Raw genomic sequence first — 17,574 nt, 5'->3', positions numbered from 1 at the left:
GGTGGTACCCGTAGAGCATCTGCCTCTCGCACAGTTTATATTTGGTGTTAGGTAGTACAGTTTCACCATCCTTTTAAGACTCTTGTATAACTCATGCAACCTGTCTCTTTGTGCCCTCAGCGACAGTGTTTCTGGAGCCCAGAAGACACCAGATTTGGGACATTCTTCCCAAGAGATGAAATCTGAAACCTCATCCAACCCCAGCTCCCCTGAAATATGCCCCAACAAAGACAGGTGAGCCAGAAGGAGCCCGTCCTCCTTCCACCACAGCTCAACAGGCATCAAGGAATTTGTCAAACAAAACCATATCTAAATTGTACTGTACATAAGTTTGATATTAAGGGAGAAAAGAGTCTGGTGATTCATGAGCACAGCTACTTTTTGGTCTTTACAAAGAAGAGCAAAAAGCAGCGTTTGACGGAGGTTGCCCACATCCCCAGGGCATAGAAGGCTGCTGTGCCTGTTCCTCCCTGCCAAGGTGAAGTCAGCTGGATCTAGGGCTCCCTGCTGGGGCACCCACCCAGTGCCTTATCCCACGCCTTTGGAAGTGGTCATGTACTGCAGCACCCCAAAAGGTTCATTCCTACGGCAGCACTTTGCGCCGGGGGTGTGCAGGAGGGTCTGTCCCGCTGTCACAGTCCAAGGGACACAGTTCCCTGGTGACAGCCACGCGCCCTTCCTTCCGTTCCGCCTCTCCCTAGGCCTTTTATCAAGCTGAAAGAGAACGGGCGGTCGAACATCTCCCGTTCCTCCTCCAGCACCAGCAGCTTCAGCAGCACAGCGGGGGAGAGCGAGACCCTGGAGGAGTACGACAGCGTGGTAGGCACCGAACGCTCCCCGCGGGACATTCCACACGCCCCTCAGCTCCCTGCTGCCTCCGGACCCCTGGGCTCTGTGGGGGGAAGTGCCCACCAGCCCCCAGGTGCCTCCTCACTGCTGACAGGGAGGGGCTTAAGCCCATCTCTGGGTGTGGGGAGGAGGAGGGTTGGAGTGCCTGGTGGGACACGGAGGTGTTGTGGCTGCCCCATCCCTGGAGGTGTCTAAGGGCAGGTTGGACAGGGCTTGGAGCAGCCTGGTCTAGTGGAAGGCATCACTGCCCATGGCAGGGAGGGTCTGGTTAGGTGGTCTTTAAGGTCTGTTCCAACCCAAACCATTCTGTGATTCTGTGACACCCCAGCGAGCCTTGGGATGCCCTGGGCACTGCTCGGTCTGCCCAGGCCAGTAGGGTGCTCCGTCAGGACAAGCTCTCCTACCAGCAACTGGTGGTAGGGCTCCAGTGGGCACGGGTGCAGTGGGGCATCAGCAGGGCGTGGGGGAAGACCCGACTGCAGGAAAGGCCATGTCCTGTCTCTGTGAGCAGGGAAGCCAGCCCTCCACCGCATCGCCGTTCAAGCAGGACGTGTTTGTCTACAGTGCTTCACCCGGCAGTGAGAGCCCCAGCGTGGGGGCCACGGCCACCCCTGTCATCATGAGCAGGAGCCCCACAGGTGGGTGGCAGGCAGACTGGCAGAGGGCACCGGCTCTACCTTCACTCCTGGAGCCACCCGAAGCCCCCGGGTTCCTGTAATGGTGGGTTGGAATGGGGTCTGTGGCTCTGGGATGGAGGAGCCCCCTCTCAGCCTTGTCCAGGTCCCAGGGTGAAGCAGCAGCTGTGCTCGCCCTGGCGGGACAGGCACCCGCGGGGTGCGGGGCAGCCCCATCCTGACAGGGCTGCTCTGGAGGGATGGCCCCATGTGCTGTAGTTCTGTACTTCCATGGGGAATTTGTTTCCTTTCTCAATTAGAGCGCAGAGGTGGCTCTTGCTGTGGCTTTGTTCCCTCTGTCTCCCCTGACAGGCATGTGCAGTAGTTGTGGAAACTCTGTCTCCAGAGGCTGAGCCATGACTCACAATTATTTAATCAACAAGCAGCTTCCCGTGGTCTTGGCTCCATTCCTCTCCTGCCAACCCGCTCACCAACTCCATCCATTTCAGTCGGATGATTTGCACAGTGAGGTGCAATTCAAAAGGGCAAAACAGGCAAGAAAAGCTCTTTGCTGGTGCATCCTGTGGTGATGGTGCAGTGAGATGGGGATGGCCGCAGCCACTCCTCTCCCACAAATCCCCATGGCTCTGATTCCTTGAGCCACAGAGAGCCTGCCACAAGGCACCACCATCCACGTGGAAACACACTGTCAGCTGAGGAGCTGTTTTTGAAACAGCCAGGAAGCACAAACAGACCCAAATGGCTCTGTAACTGGGAATGTTGCTGGCAAAGTGGGACCATGGAGTGCAGGCAGGCTTTTTGTCTCTCAGCACCCCACAGGCCCTCCTCCTTATTTCATTAGTGATTTTCTGAACCCTTAAACCAACCCCTTTTAATGCTTGAAGTGTTTGTTTTGTATTTTTCCTGCCAAGAACATAAAAATCCACCCATACATTATATGGATCAGTCATTCCTTGTAGCCTTTTCAGTGGCATTTCCAGGAGAAAGACTGTGAAATGTAATTAAGCCTCAATTTGTTCCATCGCAAACACTTAATGTACAGCTTTTGCCAAACATTCAGCCAAGGCAGACTAAACATTGGTAGCACTCCTGACAGTCTATTAAAGTGCCTAGCTGGGCGAGTGCAGCCAGCACTACAGCAAATATTTTTGTTCACAGTTTATTATTTTTGTTCTTTGTTTGTCCTTCCCTCTAGCAGATCTAAAGAACAGAAACTCTCCAAGGTCCAACCTGAAGTTTCGCTTCGACAAGCTCAGCCATGGCAGCTCCAGCATGGTAGGTGCCATGGCTCTCGCTGGTGGGTTGCTGTGCAGCCGTGCCTGGCATGGGGGGTCTGGGCTCTAGGGGTGGCTCTGAGGACCATGAGGGAGAGAAGGGAAGGGATTTTGTGACTTCTTGCCCCTTTGTTTGCAACCCACTCCATGTTCTGTTCTTCCACATAGAGCCACTAGCAGGAGGAAGTCATGAACTTGTCACAGGTGAGTGTTGGTATGTTTTGTTTTGTGCAAAAAGGCTGTTTGGGGGCCAGCTGTGTTCAGCCAACCACAGCTGCTCACACTGCTTGTTACTGCTTATGGGATCCATACTGCACCTTAGAGCATCGTAAACACTGCTGTAGGTGAGGGAGGGAAAGGGCAGGGGTAAATGACAGGTCTGCACCCACCAGTGCTGCTGCGTAGCTTTACCTGTTCCTTTCTGGAGCACCATACTCCTGCACCTGCTCCCAGGGTGAGGGGCCCCTGCCCAGCAGGTTGCATTTTCCCCAGTTAATCTTTGTCAAACACTGGTGCCCATCTCCAGGTTTACTGCGTTGTGCTCTGGGCACAGGGCTGGAAAGGCAGTGCAGGCCCTTACCCATTCCAAAAACCCAAGGGGAAACGGAAGATTCAGGAGGTGGATTTCATGGGCAGAGGTGAAGGGAACTCAGTGGGATTTGCCTGGGTTCCTTCTGTTCCATGAAATTAAGGGTGTCATTAGGAAGATCCAAGCTGAGCAGAAGAGCCCACAGAACTTGAAATGAGAGAAATTTACATTTCTGAAAGCATGGATCTCAAAAAGCTGGGATTTTCACCTCATCACTGAGTTTCCTTCTCCCACCCTGGCCTGGTGCTTTGGGGAAAGGCACTGCTGTGGCTTCAGTTCCCTCCCTGGGACAGGTGCTTCATAGCATATTCTCCTTCCACTCTCCTGACACTTTTATCCTTTTCTTCTTTGCAGAGAATTCTTGTTTTGACAAAGGGAAAAATCTTCAACACCCCATGGGACCACGCACACCCGAGCCGTGGGCAGCGAGGTGCCCTCACCTGCCGGCTGCCCGCTACACCGGAAAAGAGCTCTCACCTTGCTACAGTCCTGTCCTGACAGGGACCAGCCACCTTCTCACCTGGTGTCCCCCTGTCCAGCACACACCCTGCGCCCCTGCTCTGTGTGCAGGGGGGGACGTGTCTCTGACTGTGCTGCACACACCAGGGTCATGTCCCCTTGTGGTGCTGTGCTGGGTCACCCTGTGGTTGCCCACACGTGCTGCAGCTGCTGGGCACCGTCCATTCCCCCCATCCCTGGGTTGCCTGCCAGCTCTGTTTGGGCAGAGGGGCAGCAGGAGAGACCCCTGCACAGTTTAGGTCCCTCCATGCTTTATTTGCAGTTATCAGTGGGGAAACAGGGGTTTATGTTTGTTTTCTGAAGGGTGGGGGGTCAGGCCAAAGTTAGGTGTTCGTGGCTCTGGGGCAGTTTGCCCTCCACCTTCGTTTGCTGTTGCTCTTCTCTGGGGGCAGTGGGGCAAAACCTCCCCGGGGGGGTCCTGGGCAGCTCTCCCTGGAGTGGGGTCTGCAGTGTCTCTCCAGCCATCCCCCAGCTCCTACCCACACCCCAAAAATCTTGGGGCAGAGGCAGCCCCTTACTCCAAACTTGTTCAGTTTCTTGCACAAGAGGCAGGTCAGTGACTTGGCCCAGGGGGTGGAGCTGGGGACCGCAGCCAGCTCATCCTCCCTTGGCAGCTTCCCTGCTTTGTCCCTGCCTGACACTGAGCACAGGCCTGGGAAAGGCAACCCAAAGCTAAAGCTGGGGTGTATCACAGCTTTAGTTTTTCTGAGTACTAGGACTGGAACTAGAGGGGATTTACCCGGTGGACTCTGCTTTGCCCTATGGCTTGGATCACCAGGCAAGCAAATGCATAAAACGCCAGTGATTTGGGAGGCATTAGGCTGCTCCAGCCCTTGCAGAGTCTGTCCTGCTGCTTTTGAGCAAGCTCTTGTTATTCTGAAAGGATTATAGATTCTGCAAGGTAACTTTTCCATAATGCCCTTTCCCAGAAAATACCTCTCTCAACATGCCAAGAAATCCTTTTGCTCTTTTATGGAACTTTGTGTGAAGTTTCCTGAAGCCTGTCCACAAATTTCACATTGCTCATAGATTTCCCTTACCCATTTTCTGGAAGACAGGCTGTGATGCTGCAGAGATATTCCCCCTGCCCACCCCCCCCAGCCTGTGACCTTTGGAAACCCTCATGAAATCAGGTTCTCAGTCTCAAGTGAACACAGTTCTTCGAGTTTGTGATTCCTACTGAAAACAGGACTTTGAGTGCCAAAGTCACCTTCACACAGCGGGTGCTCCAAGAGGCACAAAGTACCTGACAGCCTGTTTCAGCAGGTGGGTGCAGAACTGTGCTCCTGGAGCAGCCCTGGGCAGCCGCCGTGGCTGTGGCTGCTCCTGCTCCCCTCTCTCTGGGGCAAGTGCTTATAGGATTCAACCATCACCTCCCTTTCTCCCTGTCATCTCCCCAGGCCAGAGACGAGCCAAGCCAAGCAGAACTTGCTCTGCTCACCTTGGTCCTGCAGGGAGGTGCTCTCCGAGAGCCTTACAATCTGGTTCACATAGGTGCTCCGCTCGTGCTGTAATTAATCCATGTGGAAAGGCTGTAGCTCTGATGGGAGGGGAACCAGGTTAAATAAGGAGAACACATTGTGAAAAGGCAGGGAACGGTTTCACTGGCCCTAAGTGCTGTGTAGGACTAGTAAATACCAATAACTCCCATGGGGACAATCCCTCCTGCTCCCAGCCGGTTGCATTTCAATAGAGTTTAAGCCTTGAGTTTCCTTTGGAAGAGGAGCCTGCAGTGTGCTCAGCCCAGCCTGTAGCTGTAGGTGTCTCAGGATCACACAGTTTGCTGTTCAGCACTTGTCTGATGATGCTTCAGTAGCACTTTCAAACCCACCCCCAATCCTCGTCTTAGAAGCTTTGGTCTGATTTCCTGAGGCTGCACGCTGAAACGCTGACTGGTGCAATGACTTGCTCCCAGGGTCTGCTCTGGGTTTGCTTTTTCCTCTGAGAAGTCACTCGGTTCTGTAGATGTTGTCATTCCCGTGGGTGTTGATCTCCGTGAGATCTTTCAGCAGACGATGCAGTGGCTACTGTCAGCTGGTTTGCCATTTTTGGTTGTTTTGTTGCTTTTTTTTTCACTTGAAACTGTGACTTTCCTTTTTTGACCTAGATTGATTTGGGAATTATTCAAATGGGACTAACAGAGCAGTGTGAAGCCTCAGGGAGAGTTGCAGTGCGCTGGACTTGTCTCTCCTGCGCCAGCCCGCTGGAGCGGCTGTGGGGCCGGGACCCCCTCGGGTCTGGCACGAGGTTTGGCTTCTGGGGGACAAATCCAGCAGCACTCACTCCTCACCAAAGGCCTAAAACCTGCTGTACATCCTTACCAGCAGCTGCGGTTTGGGTGCCCCGGTCCCGGCCGGGCTCCAGCGCCGCCCCTGCTGCCCCGCAGCTGCCGGTGCTGGCCCGCGCCTCCCATCCCGCAGGGTCCCGATTGTCCCGTGCCGGTTCTGGGACTGAGCAGTGCTTGTGTTACAGCCCGGGCACTTCTGCACTTCCAGCAGTGGGTGAAGGTGTTCCTGTATATATTTTGCAAAGTGTTTTGTGCTTATAAGTGACACTTACACATTTATACATACATAAAAGGGAGATATATATGGATATATATATATATAAAACATATATATATTTATATATATAAAAGAAAGGATCCTTAACTGACACTAGAATTATTGGGCAGTGCATTTTCCTTTCCGATTCCGCTGTTCCCATACACACAACTTCTGCCATACTCAGAAGTGACATTGCAGAGGGAGCAGAAGGGGCTCAGAAACGCCTTGGGGAGATGATGGGGAAGCCCCCGCTGTGTGGGAAGGTCTCTCTTGCAAGGGGCTGCTCCCCTTCCTGCCAGGGTTTCGGTCCCCCACTTGTTCCTGCTGCACCCCAGCTGCCCCTTGGCTCAGACCAGCCCATGGGCTTGGTGAGAGGCAGTGGCAGGTCGGGTGCAGGTCCACATCTCCAGCACTGGTGCCGCTGGCTCTGAGTCGTTGTGCAGAGCGGACTGGGACCCTTTCCCCTCCACCAGCATCCCCTCCACCAGCATCCCCTCCATCAGGGGCTGGTGTGCAGCTGCCAAGGGCTGGCAGAGACCTGCTGCTCTGGCTGGGCTTCCATTCAGGAAAGCACTTGGCACGTACTTGCATCTTCTTGAAACCCCACAGAGCCAAGCACAGGGTGGTTACACCTAAGCACAACACAGAAGTGCTTTTCTGAGGGAAGCAGGGGATCCTAAGCACAAGCTCAGTTTCTTTCCAGAGTTTTGAGGGTCTTCAGGAATGGCAGGGAAGGGGCCAAGAGATGTTGCTGCCACAAATGGGCTGTGCCTGGGGCTGGGATCTCCTGGCTGGGGGAGGTGCTCAGTGCCGGCACCACTCCCAAAGCCAGGGCAGAGCCCGGCCCCTCTGCAGGTCCCACCTGCGCTCTCGCTGCTCCGCTGACGCTCCAGCCCCTGCCCCCAGCCCCCAGCATGCTTTCATCGTGTTCAATGAATGTAGCACTGCGTATGTCCTGCAAAGGGAAATGCTGGATTTATATCAGAGAATGTGAAGAGAGTTTATAGAGTGAAAATAAATCTTGAAGAAATGTATCTGACAAAGTTTATTTTTGATGTAGAGAGGCGGTGCTTTGTAGTTTCTGGTGACCTATGTCTGTTGTAAATAATGTATATTTAATTTATTGCTATGGTAGCAGATTGTTATGTATAAAACTAAAGGTTCACAAATGTATATTTTGTTGCTTAAATGTGTCTTTGCAAAATTCACAATAAATAACATATTTTGTGTCCATATATGTACTCTCTGTGTGTGGCCATGTAGTGACAGCTTTAGAGGAGCTTTTTGGGAACATTCCTTTGAAAACCAGGTGAGGGGCATGGAACCAGGCTGAGCCATGGCAGTGGGAGCCTGGGAGAGCTCACATGAAGTCAAACTCTGTGGCAGTGGAAGCAGAGGAATATTGGAGCACAGTTTCATCAACAATTCCTTCTGTCCACACCAGCTGACCTTCCCTCAGGCCATCAGGCTCCGGCATCGCCACTGCCTCTGGACATCCCGGGTAAGCTAACAAGGAAACTGGGTTTTTATCTCTCCAGCTCCTCAGTTCCAGCTTTCCACAGCCTTCAGAGCAGAGTCCCTGGCTGATTCTGCCAGCGAATTGCAGGTGTGACCAGAGCCAGAGCTGAGGACGCAGGGGTGCTGCCCAGTGCTCACCTGCCAGTGGTCAGGAGGATGAACTTTGCTGTCTGAGCACCTTCTCTGTCTCCTGCAGGGATGCTCACTGTGCCACGGACTGCTCATCCTGATCCCACAGTAATTTGATCATTCAGTCACAGGAGCATCTGCAGACGTGAAGACACTGACCCCAATTAAAAATGGTTGGAGGTTCTAAGGCTGTTCCAAATCATCTTCGGAGCTTATCAGATCTGGCAGGGCAGCATGGGGCAGCTATTAGAGAAGATGATAAGACCTTGTCTGTCTCTTTAATGAAAGTCTGGAGGTACCAGATAATCATGCTGAATAGTGCTTAGTGGAAAACCTCCTGAATGAAATTAATCAAGTAATCAAGTTATTTTCTAGGCACAGTAGGAAAGTAGAAGGAAGAATGAAATCACAGAATACTTTGGGTTAGGAGGGAAGTTTAAAGATCACCTACTCACCCCCTGATAGGGCAGGGACATCTTCCACTAGACTCGGGTGCTCAAAGCTGCATCCAGTCTGGCCTTGAACACTTCCAGGGATGCAGCTCTGCAAAGCCACTGGTCTGGACCCAGCTTTGACAATGGCTCTGTGTGGCTTACCCAAGCAAGGCATCAACTGATAAAAACCAGGTTTGGTCTTAGTATTTGAAATTGGACTTAGGGACAAGAAAATCCAGCTTGGTTTTGGCTTTGGTTTTGTTTTTTTTTTAGGCCTGCAAGCACTTGATACAATATAAAAAAACTATTCAGAGTATATGTTTACTGCAGTTATTTGTGGTTGGATGCAGCGTAGTCTTCAAGGATGAGGTGAGTGTTCCATGGCACAGCCAGGATGCTGCAACCCCACAGCAGTCTCAGACTGAAAATCTCTGGGAAAGGCTCAGGATGACTCAGAGAAGAAAAACAACTATCCCCGATCACATACTTTAATCATGGCCTTGTGAATTTATTTGACATGAGGTTTTGATATTTATAGCCAGACGTATACTTTACTTTTTTTTATAATAGTGGATGTTTATTTCTCTAACCCACTACATCCCATCCCAGAAACTGCACGAATTTATGACAAAGTGAGGCTGATGTACTTTCTTTGTAAAATTAGAAGGGTTTGGCACCTGTGGGTGTCTCGAGCACACAACTCAGTGTTCTGTTGAGCTACTGAAAATGTAAATCCTTCAGTGTTTAATTTCAATAGTGACTGAGTCTCCACGTGGGTGGGGGAAGAATTTTCCAGTTTCACTCCTCAGAGCTGCTGAGCTCAGAGGTTTCCTCTTTTGTACAGAAGGTGGCACTGGAAATACAGGAATGAAGTGTAATCATCTGCTTGCCTTTACAAACAGGCTTGTGTCTGGGTAACACCTTGTTAGAACACCTGGCAACAGGAGTGCTCCCTCTCTCGCAGTCCATGAGGTCCCGTTCTGCCTCTTGCTGTGGGCTGATTTACCAGGTGACGCAGTTACCGCAGAACACACTTAAAATGTCTGAGCCCCACAGATGAAATGGGGTCTGATCTGAATTGTCAGGATAGTGAGACACAGTCCTTAACACTGAGAGCTGACCAGCGCTGTCTCCTTTCCGAGGAGCGAGCTGCTGGGTGCACTCGTGTCCCTGGCCAAGCCACCAAGAGCCGTCTCCTCACTGTGCAGGTCCCTCGATGCGCGATCGTCTCAGCCCCTCCGGCGAAAGTGCGGGACCTGAGTCCAGCTCACCAGTAGCAGGAGGAAGGGCTCTTTCGGCTGATCTGAGCTCTGTGGGCAGCAGGAGAGATGCAAAGGTGTTGAACGGGACGCGCTTCGCTGGACGCGGCCCCGGAGCCCCGGGATGTGTCGGCTCCGCGCGGGACCGCAGAGCGGCGGCATCGCCTCGGCGGAGACACAAACCCGAGCCTACGGAGCACCGGCGCTGAAGGTAACCTAAAAATAAACAAACAGTCGTAGGAGCTTAGAGCTTACAAGCTTGACTAAATGGGAAAAAAAATCTTTCTTTCTTTGCAATGTCGGAGATGCTGCGGGAGACCTCAGATTCATGTCCCACAGTAGCTGCTGCTTAGGGCTGGAGCAGCTGCTGCAAAAGGCGTTTGTGTTCATAGTGCCACCAATGTTTCCTTTACAACTTTGCCAAATGCTGCCATTTTAAAGAGCTGCTACAGGAAATTCTTCCTTTACCCTCAAGGCCACTTCCCCTCTGTTACCTGAAGTCAGAAGCTGGCTGAAATTTGGAGCGTAGGAATGGCCACCTCGGGACACTCTAATCACGCCTCCAATTGTCCGACAGGGACCGCGATGCTTTGCTTTGCTCTGGTGCTTTGTCTGAATTTTGGGTGCAGAAGTAGGGACTGGGCTGTATCTGCTGTGCTCTATTGTCTCTCTGCTTGCTTTCATTGAAGCTTTCCTAGAGGAATTATTTGTTCAACAAATTAAATGTGTTGGGAATAGCACACGATTGTTCACAATTCTCTGTCATGTACCACTGACACCAGTGGGGATTTCTGCCACATCACTGGCACACTGCTGGGGCTGAAGAAAGCACTCTGGGAGGTGGTTCTGCTGCTGAAGACACGACCATATTCATTGAAAAGCAGAATTAATTTGTTGGGTTTTGTTTGCATGGATTTTGCAGGAGTAAAATCCCACTTATTTTCCATTTCTGTGCCATGAAAAGTGTATTGATTTTCCTTCACTTCTGATTGTTCACATTACTGGATTGCTTTTAAATAGTTGACAGAGATCATTCATTTTCCAGCTCCAACGTATTTTACAGCCCGTTCCCTGTTTTATTTGTGTGTGCTTTGGGGGGGTTCCACAGTTATACATCATACTGATCACCTTCTGCAAACTGCAGCCCTGGCAGGAGGGAGGAAACTGTGGGGTTTTTGCTCCTTCCTGCCTTCTCCCTAGCAGCTTCAGCACCTGTGTTTCACCTTCCTGACTTAGAAGTCGGAGCTGAGGCTCAAAAAACCTCTGAGCCAAAGATCAGAATAGGCCCAAGAAATGACATGGCCACAGAAAAATCAGTAGTGTTGCAAGAGGTGCTAGTTAGTGACAGGAGAGTAAGAGGGTTGGTGTTTGTCGTCACAGGAATGTGAGGATGAGCTCACCAGGAGAGTGGGAAGCATCCTTCCAACCCAACACACAAAGGAAATGAGGGAACCTCTGGGCATTTCAGGGCAGAATCCACCGGGCTTTGAAGTGCTGCCTCAGCCCAACACCCATCTCTTTACCCTTTCCCCTGAGCTGTGTCACCTCTCCAGGCTGAGCCCTTTGGGAGCAAGAACTGTATTTGTTAGTACAGTACCTAAAGCAATGGGGTCCTGATTTCACAGAGACCCACAGGGCGACAGTGCTAACAATGATAATTAATTATTCATTTATCACTTCACTCTCGGTGAATAATCTCCAATAATGTATAATTTGCTGCTTCAGTGAATTCTCTGATAGTAAACGGAGCTGGTAAAATAAAGTCACGGGAGTTAAAACCTCAGGCAAAAGGAGTGAGAAAATGGTCAAGACTCAAAAAAAAAAAAAAAAAAAGAAATGTTTGTGCATAATCATTTGCCCAGATCTAGTCATGTCCTGGATAAACACATGGAAGGCAGATAGAGACACATTGTTCACCCTCTTACCCAGCTCTTGTTAGAGAGTCAGAGATCACTGTACGATACCAAACAGAAGCCTGTGTTCTGTGGCCAGAGGATGATCCAGGAGACCATTTTTTTCCTTCTTTAACCTCATTCTGGGGTGAAGGAAGTGCAGTAAGGGAAAGCTGCTTGCCACTGAAGCAATTAAGTGGGGAATTAAGTATTCATAAGGCCCAAATGATTGGGGCATCCAGACTACAGGTCAAAACCAAGCCTGCCCTGGAGAGTCAGGGAAAGCTGCCTCCAGTGCTGCTCTGGGTGAGTTTGCATAGTTTGTGATAGTTAAATGACACTGACTTCCCCATTTGCCTTTTCCCTTCCCATGGCCACTGACCGCTTGACCCACAGGGCTGTGCCCATCCACACCACGTGCATTTATTGCAAAGCTGTTTGTGACAAAGGCAGATTCCAGCACGAGGAGCTGTGTCAGGCCATGGTGTTGTTACGGGAAACTGCTGAAACCTTGTCTGTTCTCACATGGAAATCTCTTTCAGAAGCAGATTCCACGGTTGTATTTTAGTCTGTGGTGCCTGCTCACATTATCCCTTGCTGACACACAGTGATGATGCATATGTTGGATCTCACAATGCTGAGAGAATTAACGCTTCAGAAGTGTTTACATTCCCCATTATTGACGTTCTGTCAGTAGCAGTGTGCTAATATTCTCTGCAGAGAAATGAAAGGCACTGACAAAAATCACTGAACTTCTCATCTAATTCTCCAGGTAAGAAATGGCATTTCTGTATGTGAACAGCACTGTTTGGTGACACAAATCCTTACCTGTTTCCCCTTTGAGTTACAGGATATTTGTTCAGTTTTTCTTTTTTTTTTGGACAACTTTCTGAAGCATCACCTGGCAGATTTTATTTACTCATACACTCTCTTATATACTCTCTTAAAGCTACTTCCACAGAAGTATTAAAGCATTTAACTTCCATTTGTACATTCGTAAGTGAGTGACTAAAGTCCTGTTGATGGATGGTGGGATGAACAGCTAGAGCTCTCCTGTGCTAGAGCATTGAAAGATGGGCATTTTCAGAGAGAAAACAGAGTCTAACATCCCAAAGCTATAAGGAATTCAGATATCTCATGTTTTGGACAGCTGGTTTGAATGTAAAAATCCAGGAAGGGATTTACTCATTTTCTCATTAAGCCACCTGATCCCAATGTCTGTGTGAGATGCTTTCAGTGAGGGACACGGGTGTTTGCCAGTGCTAATCAAAACAGTGCAGGCTTGGGAATGCCACGCTGGCAGCTGTGGCTGGGCAGCAGGGCAGCCATCCTGAGCTGGCACTCCCGAGCAGAGCATCCCCACCTGGGAACACACCTTCCTCTGCAAGGCCAGCCTGGCCCCATGAGCGGGTCAGGGCAGGAGCTGCAGCTTGGGAACTCTCCTTCCCCTTGTGCTGGCACCAGCTGATGCTCCGAGATTCACAGTACCTGATCCAGACTTCCACAGTCCTGGAGCATCCCCAGCCTGCAGCCCCAGTGTTGCTCACTGCTGAGTAAACGCTAAACTTCCATCTTATAGGCATGTCCTGAGACTTAATTAATGCTTCTGAAGTATTTTAAAGCCCTCAGATGGCAAGCAGGCTAAAATAGTGCCAGTCCCTGAGGAGCCTCCCCCTTCAGGGAGGAATCTGGGTGTTTTATTTAATGAGCAGCAGTGTCTGAGGACTGTCTTGACTGATTATTTTTGAGGCAAAGCAGCAACACATTCACACGATGCTGCTGAATTTTAAATAGACTCCAGTTTATCGTGGAAATACAGCACTGGAGCAAGTACTTCCTTTTGCACTCCTACAGCCAGCCTGGCCTGAGACTCTCCCTCCAGGAACTGCCCTACAGGGGCAGAAAAGGCACCCATGGAAACTACTGCACCCTGAACAAGCTGGGGAGGTCCTACCTCTTCTCCCTCAGGGAAAAATGTATGGAGCCAGGTGATTCACCTTTTCTGCAGGAAAAGGTCTTGCTCACCTTTTCAGTATCTCCAAGTTAGACAGCATTGGCTGCATTGGGCAGCACCTCTTCTGACACCCTGGGAGTGCTGGGCAGCTCAGCGATGCTGGTAAACAACTTTATGATAATGCAGATTATGTAAATGTACCAGTTTTCCTATCATTTCTTGTGCTACCCATGGGAACAAGTATCTTCTGGTGTGTGAGCGGGCTGCAGCATTCAACCTGCTGCCTTTTAAAAAAGTGTTTTACAGGACCAGAACTGTCTTCAGAGGTGCTTTCCCCTGATACCTGAACTAGTGGCTGTGAACACGACGTGCACCGTGTGAAGCCAAATAACCCTCCAGGAATTCTTTCTATTAAAATAATTGCTAGGGCAGAGGAGTACTGCAAACAGCTGTGGTTCATCCCATAAACATATTCCCCCTCCTTTTGTAGCCTCAGCCTCCAACTGATGCCAGAGCCTGTCAGCTGCAGGAACAGTGGAACATATTTCCTTTGCAGAAATGAAACGATTACTGTTGAATAAATCTGTTGTGCACAGACCTGAACTCCCCAGTGCGTGCTGCATATGCAAAAGGGAAAAGTGACAGTGTTTCACCCTGGAATGAGCTGAAGGGACAGTTCATCTGCCGAACATGCTGGCTGTGGAGCCGCCGTGTGTCAGCAGCCTAGCAACACTGAGAGTGATGAAAAAAATCCCCCGAAATCAGTCCAGCACTGAATGGCATCATCTTGCCATGCAGTGCCCTTGCTCTGGCAGGGAAGCAGCTGTGCCATGTCATGGGGAGGTGCCGAGAGGAGGTTCCCTGCAAGCCCAGCATCCTCCTTCTGACAGCCTGAGGGACTGGTGGCAAAGGGCTGAGGTGGGGAGGACAGGAGGGTGGGGGGCTCTGCGACCAGGGGGTCTCAATGCCCCTGGGCTGGGGCAATGGGCGCTTCTGGGCTGTTGTTTGCTCTTACAGCAACCCAGGCAAGAGATGTGTCCCTGGCTCCACCGATCTCCCGAGGTGGCTGCCTGGACTGGAGGGGGAGATGAGATGGACCAGAGCAAACTCCACTCTGCAGCTGTGAGGGGACATGAAGGAAAAATCACAGAGGTCACTGCAACCTATATGTGCCCCAGTTCCACGGGCTTGGTATCGCCTGACAAAGTCAAACCCTCTGACAGGCCCATTTATTTCTGTAAATCACATCTGAGTGGAGGAGATGAGCAATGGACACGGTCACTGATGACCCTGAGGTAGTGGTGAGCTGTCACCAGCCCTTCCTGTCACAGTGGTGTTTCTCCTGCCCGGCCTGCAGGAAGGTGAGGGCTCTGCAGGGAGTGGGAGCAGTGCTCGCCCAGCCCCACGATCACCTGTCAGGTTGCTCAAACAGTCTGCACTGTATTTGCAAAATATTGTTAATCAAGAGACACAGTTCAAGGCATTTGACTGGCATATCCCGTTAAGTGGTAGCAAACATGCTGTAAAACCACTGTGCTGAGGCCACCTTCCTAATGAATGCAAAGTGGAAGCAATCAATCAGGGCCGGAGCGAAGCCAGCGCTGGCACCGCCTCTGCAAATGCAAATTGAATGAACAATAATGAGTGTTATCTAATTAGTCCACACAGCTGCAGTGTTACAGCCCTGGATAGGACACACCTTGTTAAATTTCATGGTATATATCCCAGGGTGTCTGAGAAAATGATGGAGGTTTGCCACGTGCATACCTTGCACAGCACAGACGGGTATTTTCTTAGTGATAAATGCATTATCCTCAGCAGGTGAGCTCTGGATTGAGTGGTGCAAGGATCTCCTAAAAAGCCAGCTAGTTAATGGGCAAATTAGCCAGCACAGTGCAGATTTTTGGTGTGTGGGTGCTTTGGCCAGGATGGTCAAGAGACTGGGAATGGGACCTTGCTGTGGAAGGGTCAGTCCTCAGCTGGGCAAGGACAGGGAAGAACTTTGTGGCATGGTGTTGTGGAAGCTGTCGAGCAGGTCATGTCCATGGCTGGGTTTTTGGAGCTGGCAGTTTTAAGCAGGGGATTTCAGTCCTCTGCCAGCCACAGATGTCTGTCTTTGCAAGCAAACCTTTGCAAATGTGTCTCCCTCACCCTAAATCACAGGTGGGAGTGCTGCCCATGCAGCAGCAACACCTGCTCCCTGTGGAGCTGCTCTGTGTTAGAATCAGCTCTGCGTTTGTCTGGCTTCCACTTCACCTGCTCGGGGACTGGAAACCTATTTGGCAGCCGTTCTTAGCACCAAGAGGAAGGACACCTGGGGCCAGATTTTTCCATGAGACACTTTTATTCAAATCCACATCCAGAATTTGGTGAAAGAAATATTTCAGGCAATTCTTGTGCCTTTGTTGCTTTTATGTTCAGCAATATCTGTTCCTCCTGTAGGATCCCTGGTCACACTGCAGGGGATGGTGGGATGGTGTTTAAAAATTGATGCTTTAGCAGCTTATGGTTTTAATACAATTTAAATTATGCACATTTTTATTGGACTCATAGGTTCATCAGCAGTTAGTCTCTCCCAGCTGCACAGGAGGGTGTTCAGCAGCTCTGTATTGATTTCTGCCTCAGCCTCTGAATTTTAGTGACTGGCTGCATCTTAGTGCCTTGGCAAGGTAAACAACTCCACAGGCCCTTATTTGAGAGCTGCTGGTTAGCAGCCATAAATGTGTAATCAACAACTTGGTATCCTTGGAATTAGATTTTCTTAACAATCATTAGTTTCATCCCTTGCCACTCTAATAAACCTCTTGGTAGCAGGCCAGAGCCAATTATACTTCTGCTTGGAAAATTATAAAAGAAGGAGAAAAAGTCTGTGTTGCCACAAATAAGTGAAAATTTTAACTGTCCCAAACCTGTGACACGTGCGTGACTCATCTGTTGTTTATCTGAGGCTGAGTGTTGATTACTGGAGACAATATTACAGAAACCTATATTTATTTTGCACATTATGGATTCTTCCACCTGATGCCAAGCTGGCATCAGTGCACAAGTCCTGCAGCCCCTTTCACATTCCTCACGTGGGATCTGTGGACCAGAGCCACCTGCCCAGCATGACCTGAGGTCACATTGTGAGAGCTGCAGTGAATTAACATTGATTCAAAAGTGTTTTGTGGAAGGATCCCTGGCTGATGATGCACTGCAATGCTCAGGGGGAGGATGCTGTCATGATACAGTGACCAAATTGCTGTTATCTTTTGAGTGTGACAGGGAGCTGCTCAGCCTGGGGGTCCAGAGGCTGGCTTTTCATTGCCCCCTCCCTTCTGCAGCCATGGGCAGCTCATGGAACATCCCTGGGGACCAGCTTTCTGCTCCAGCCCACCCCTGCCTTTTGGGATAAGCCTTGGGGAGGAGCTTGGAGCCCTGGAGTGCTCACTCTGTTCCTGCTTTGTTCCCAGTGCAGTGGGATCTAACAGACGAACACCCTTGTATCGCTAAGTTTTTGTTTACATTTGGTCTCTGTTCATTCAGGGGTACTTTTGCAAGGTGCAGTGAGAAGAGAACATGTACCTGCACCAAGCACAGTGGTTGTGTGGGCTCTTGCTGAGGAAAATCAATAATAGATCCACCTATCCTTCTCCAGGTGCTTCTTATGCCATCCTGCACAAGACACGTTTTTTTGAGAGAGGTGATAAGTTTCAGGATGTGACATCAGCTTTACAGGCAAGCTGCCGGCATTAGGAGAGGAGAATGGGAATGTAAACCATAAAAATAACAGATGGGATGCAGATGTGATAAAATGGAAGCACAGGCAAATTATAAAACCATTCAAACTGCTCATGCAGATAAAATCAGGGAACAAAATCACATCTGAAATCACAAGGACTGGGTGTCTGCTTGAGAAAAAAATATTTGACTTTGCTGTTTGTTAGTGCTGCTGGTGGTGGAGGTGTTCAAAGTCCTGGAGGAGCTGTAGGGATTT

The 17,574-nt window shown here is 50.3% G+C and overlaps 1 protein-coding gene across 1 annotated transcript in view; it reads left to right on the top strand.

Annotated features, from left to right (window-relative positions):
• The window catches only part of RAP1GAP2 (RAP1 GTPase activating protein 2), a 42,887-nt gene extending 35,240 nt beyond the window's left edge, over nucleotides 1–7,647 (top strand). The window contains 6 exon segments of the mRNA XM_017730906.1: nucleotides 121–234; nucleotides 702–819; nucleotides 1,361–1,487; nucleotides 2,680–2,759; nucleotides 2,927–2,962; nucleotides 3,702–7,647. Coding sequence (XP_017586395.1) covers nucleotides 121–234; nucleotides 702–819; nucleotides 1,361–1,487; nucleotides 2,680–2,759; nucleotides 2,927–2,935 — 448 coding nt within the window. The 3' untranslated portion in view covers nucleotides 2,936–2,962; nucleotides 3,702–7,647.
• Nucleotides 7,648–17,574: the final 9,927 nt, after the last annotated feature.

Source organism: Corvus brachyrhynchos, unplaced genomic scaffold (genome assembly GCF_000691975.1).
Source record: "Corvus brachyrhynchos isolate BGI_N302 unplaced genomic scaffold, ASM69197v1 scaffold283, whole genome shotgun sequence".
Lineage (NCBI taxonomy): Eukaryota > Metazoa > Chordata > Aves > Passeriformes > Corvidae > Corvus > Corvus brachyrhynchos.
The sequence above is the reverse complement of the archived record's forward strand: the minus strand, read 5'-3'. Positions and strand labels throughout refer to the sequence as shown.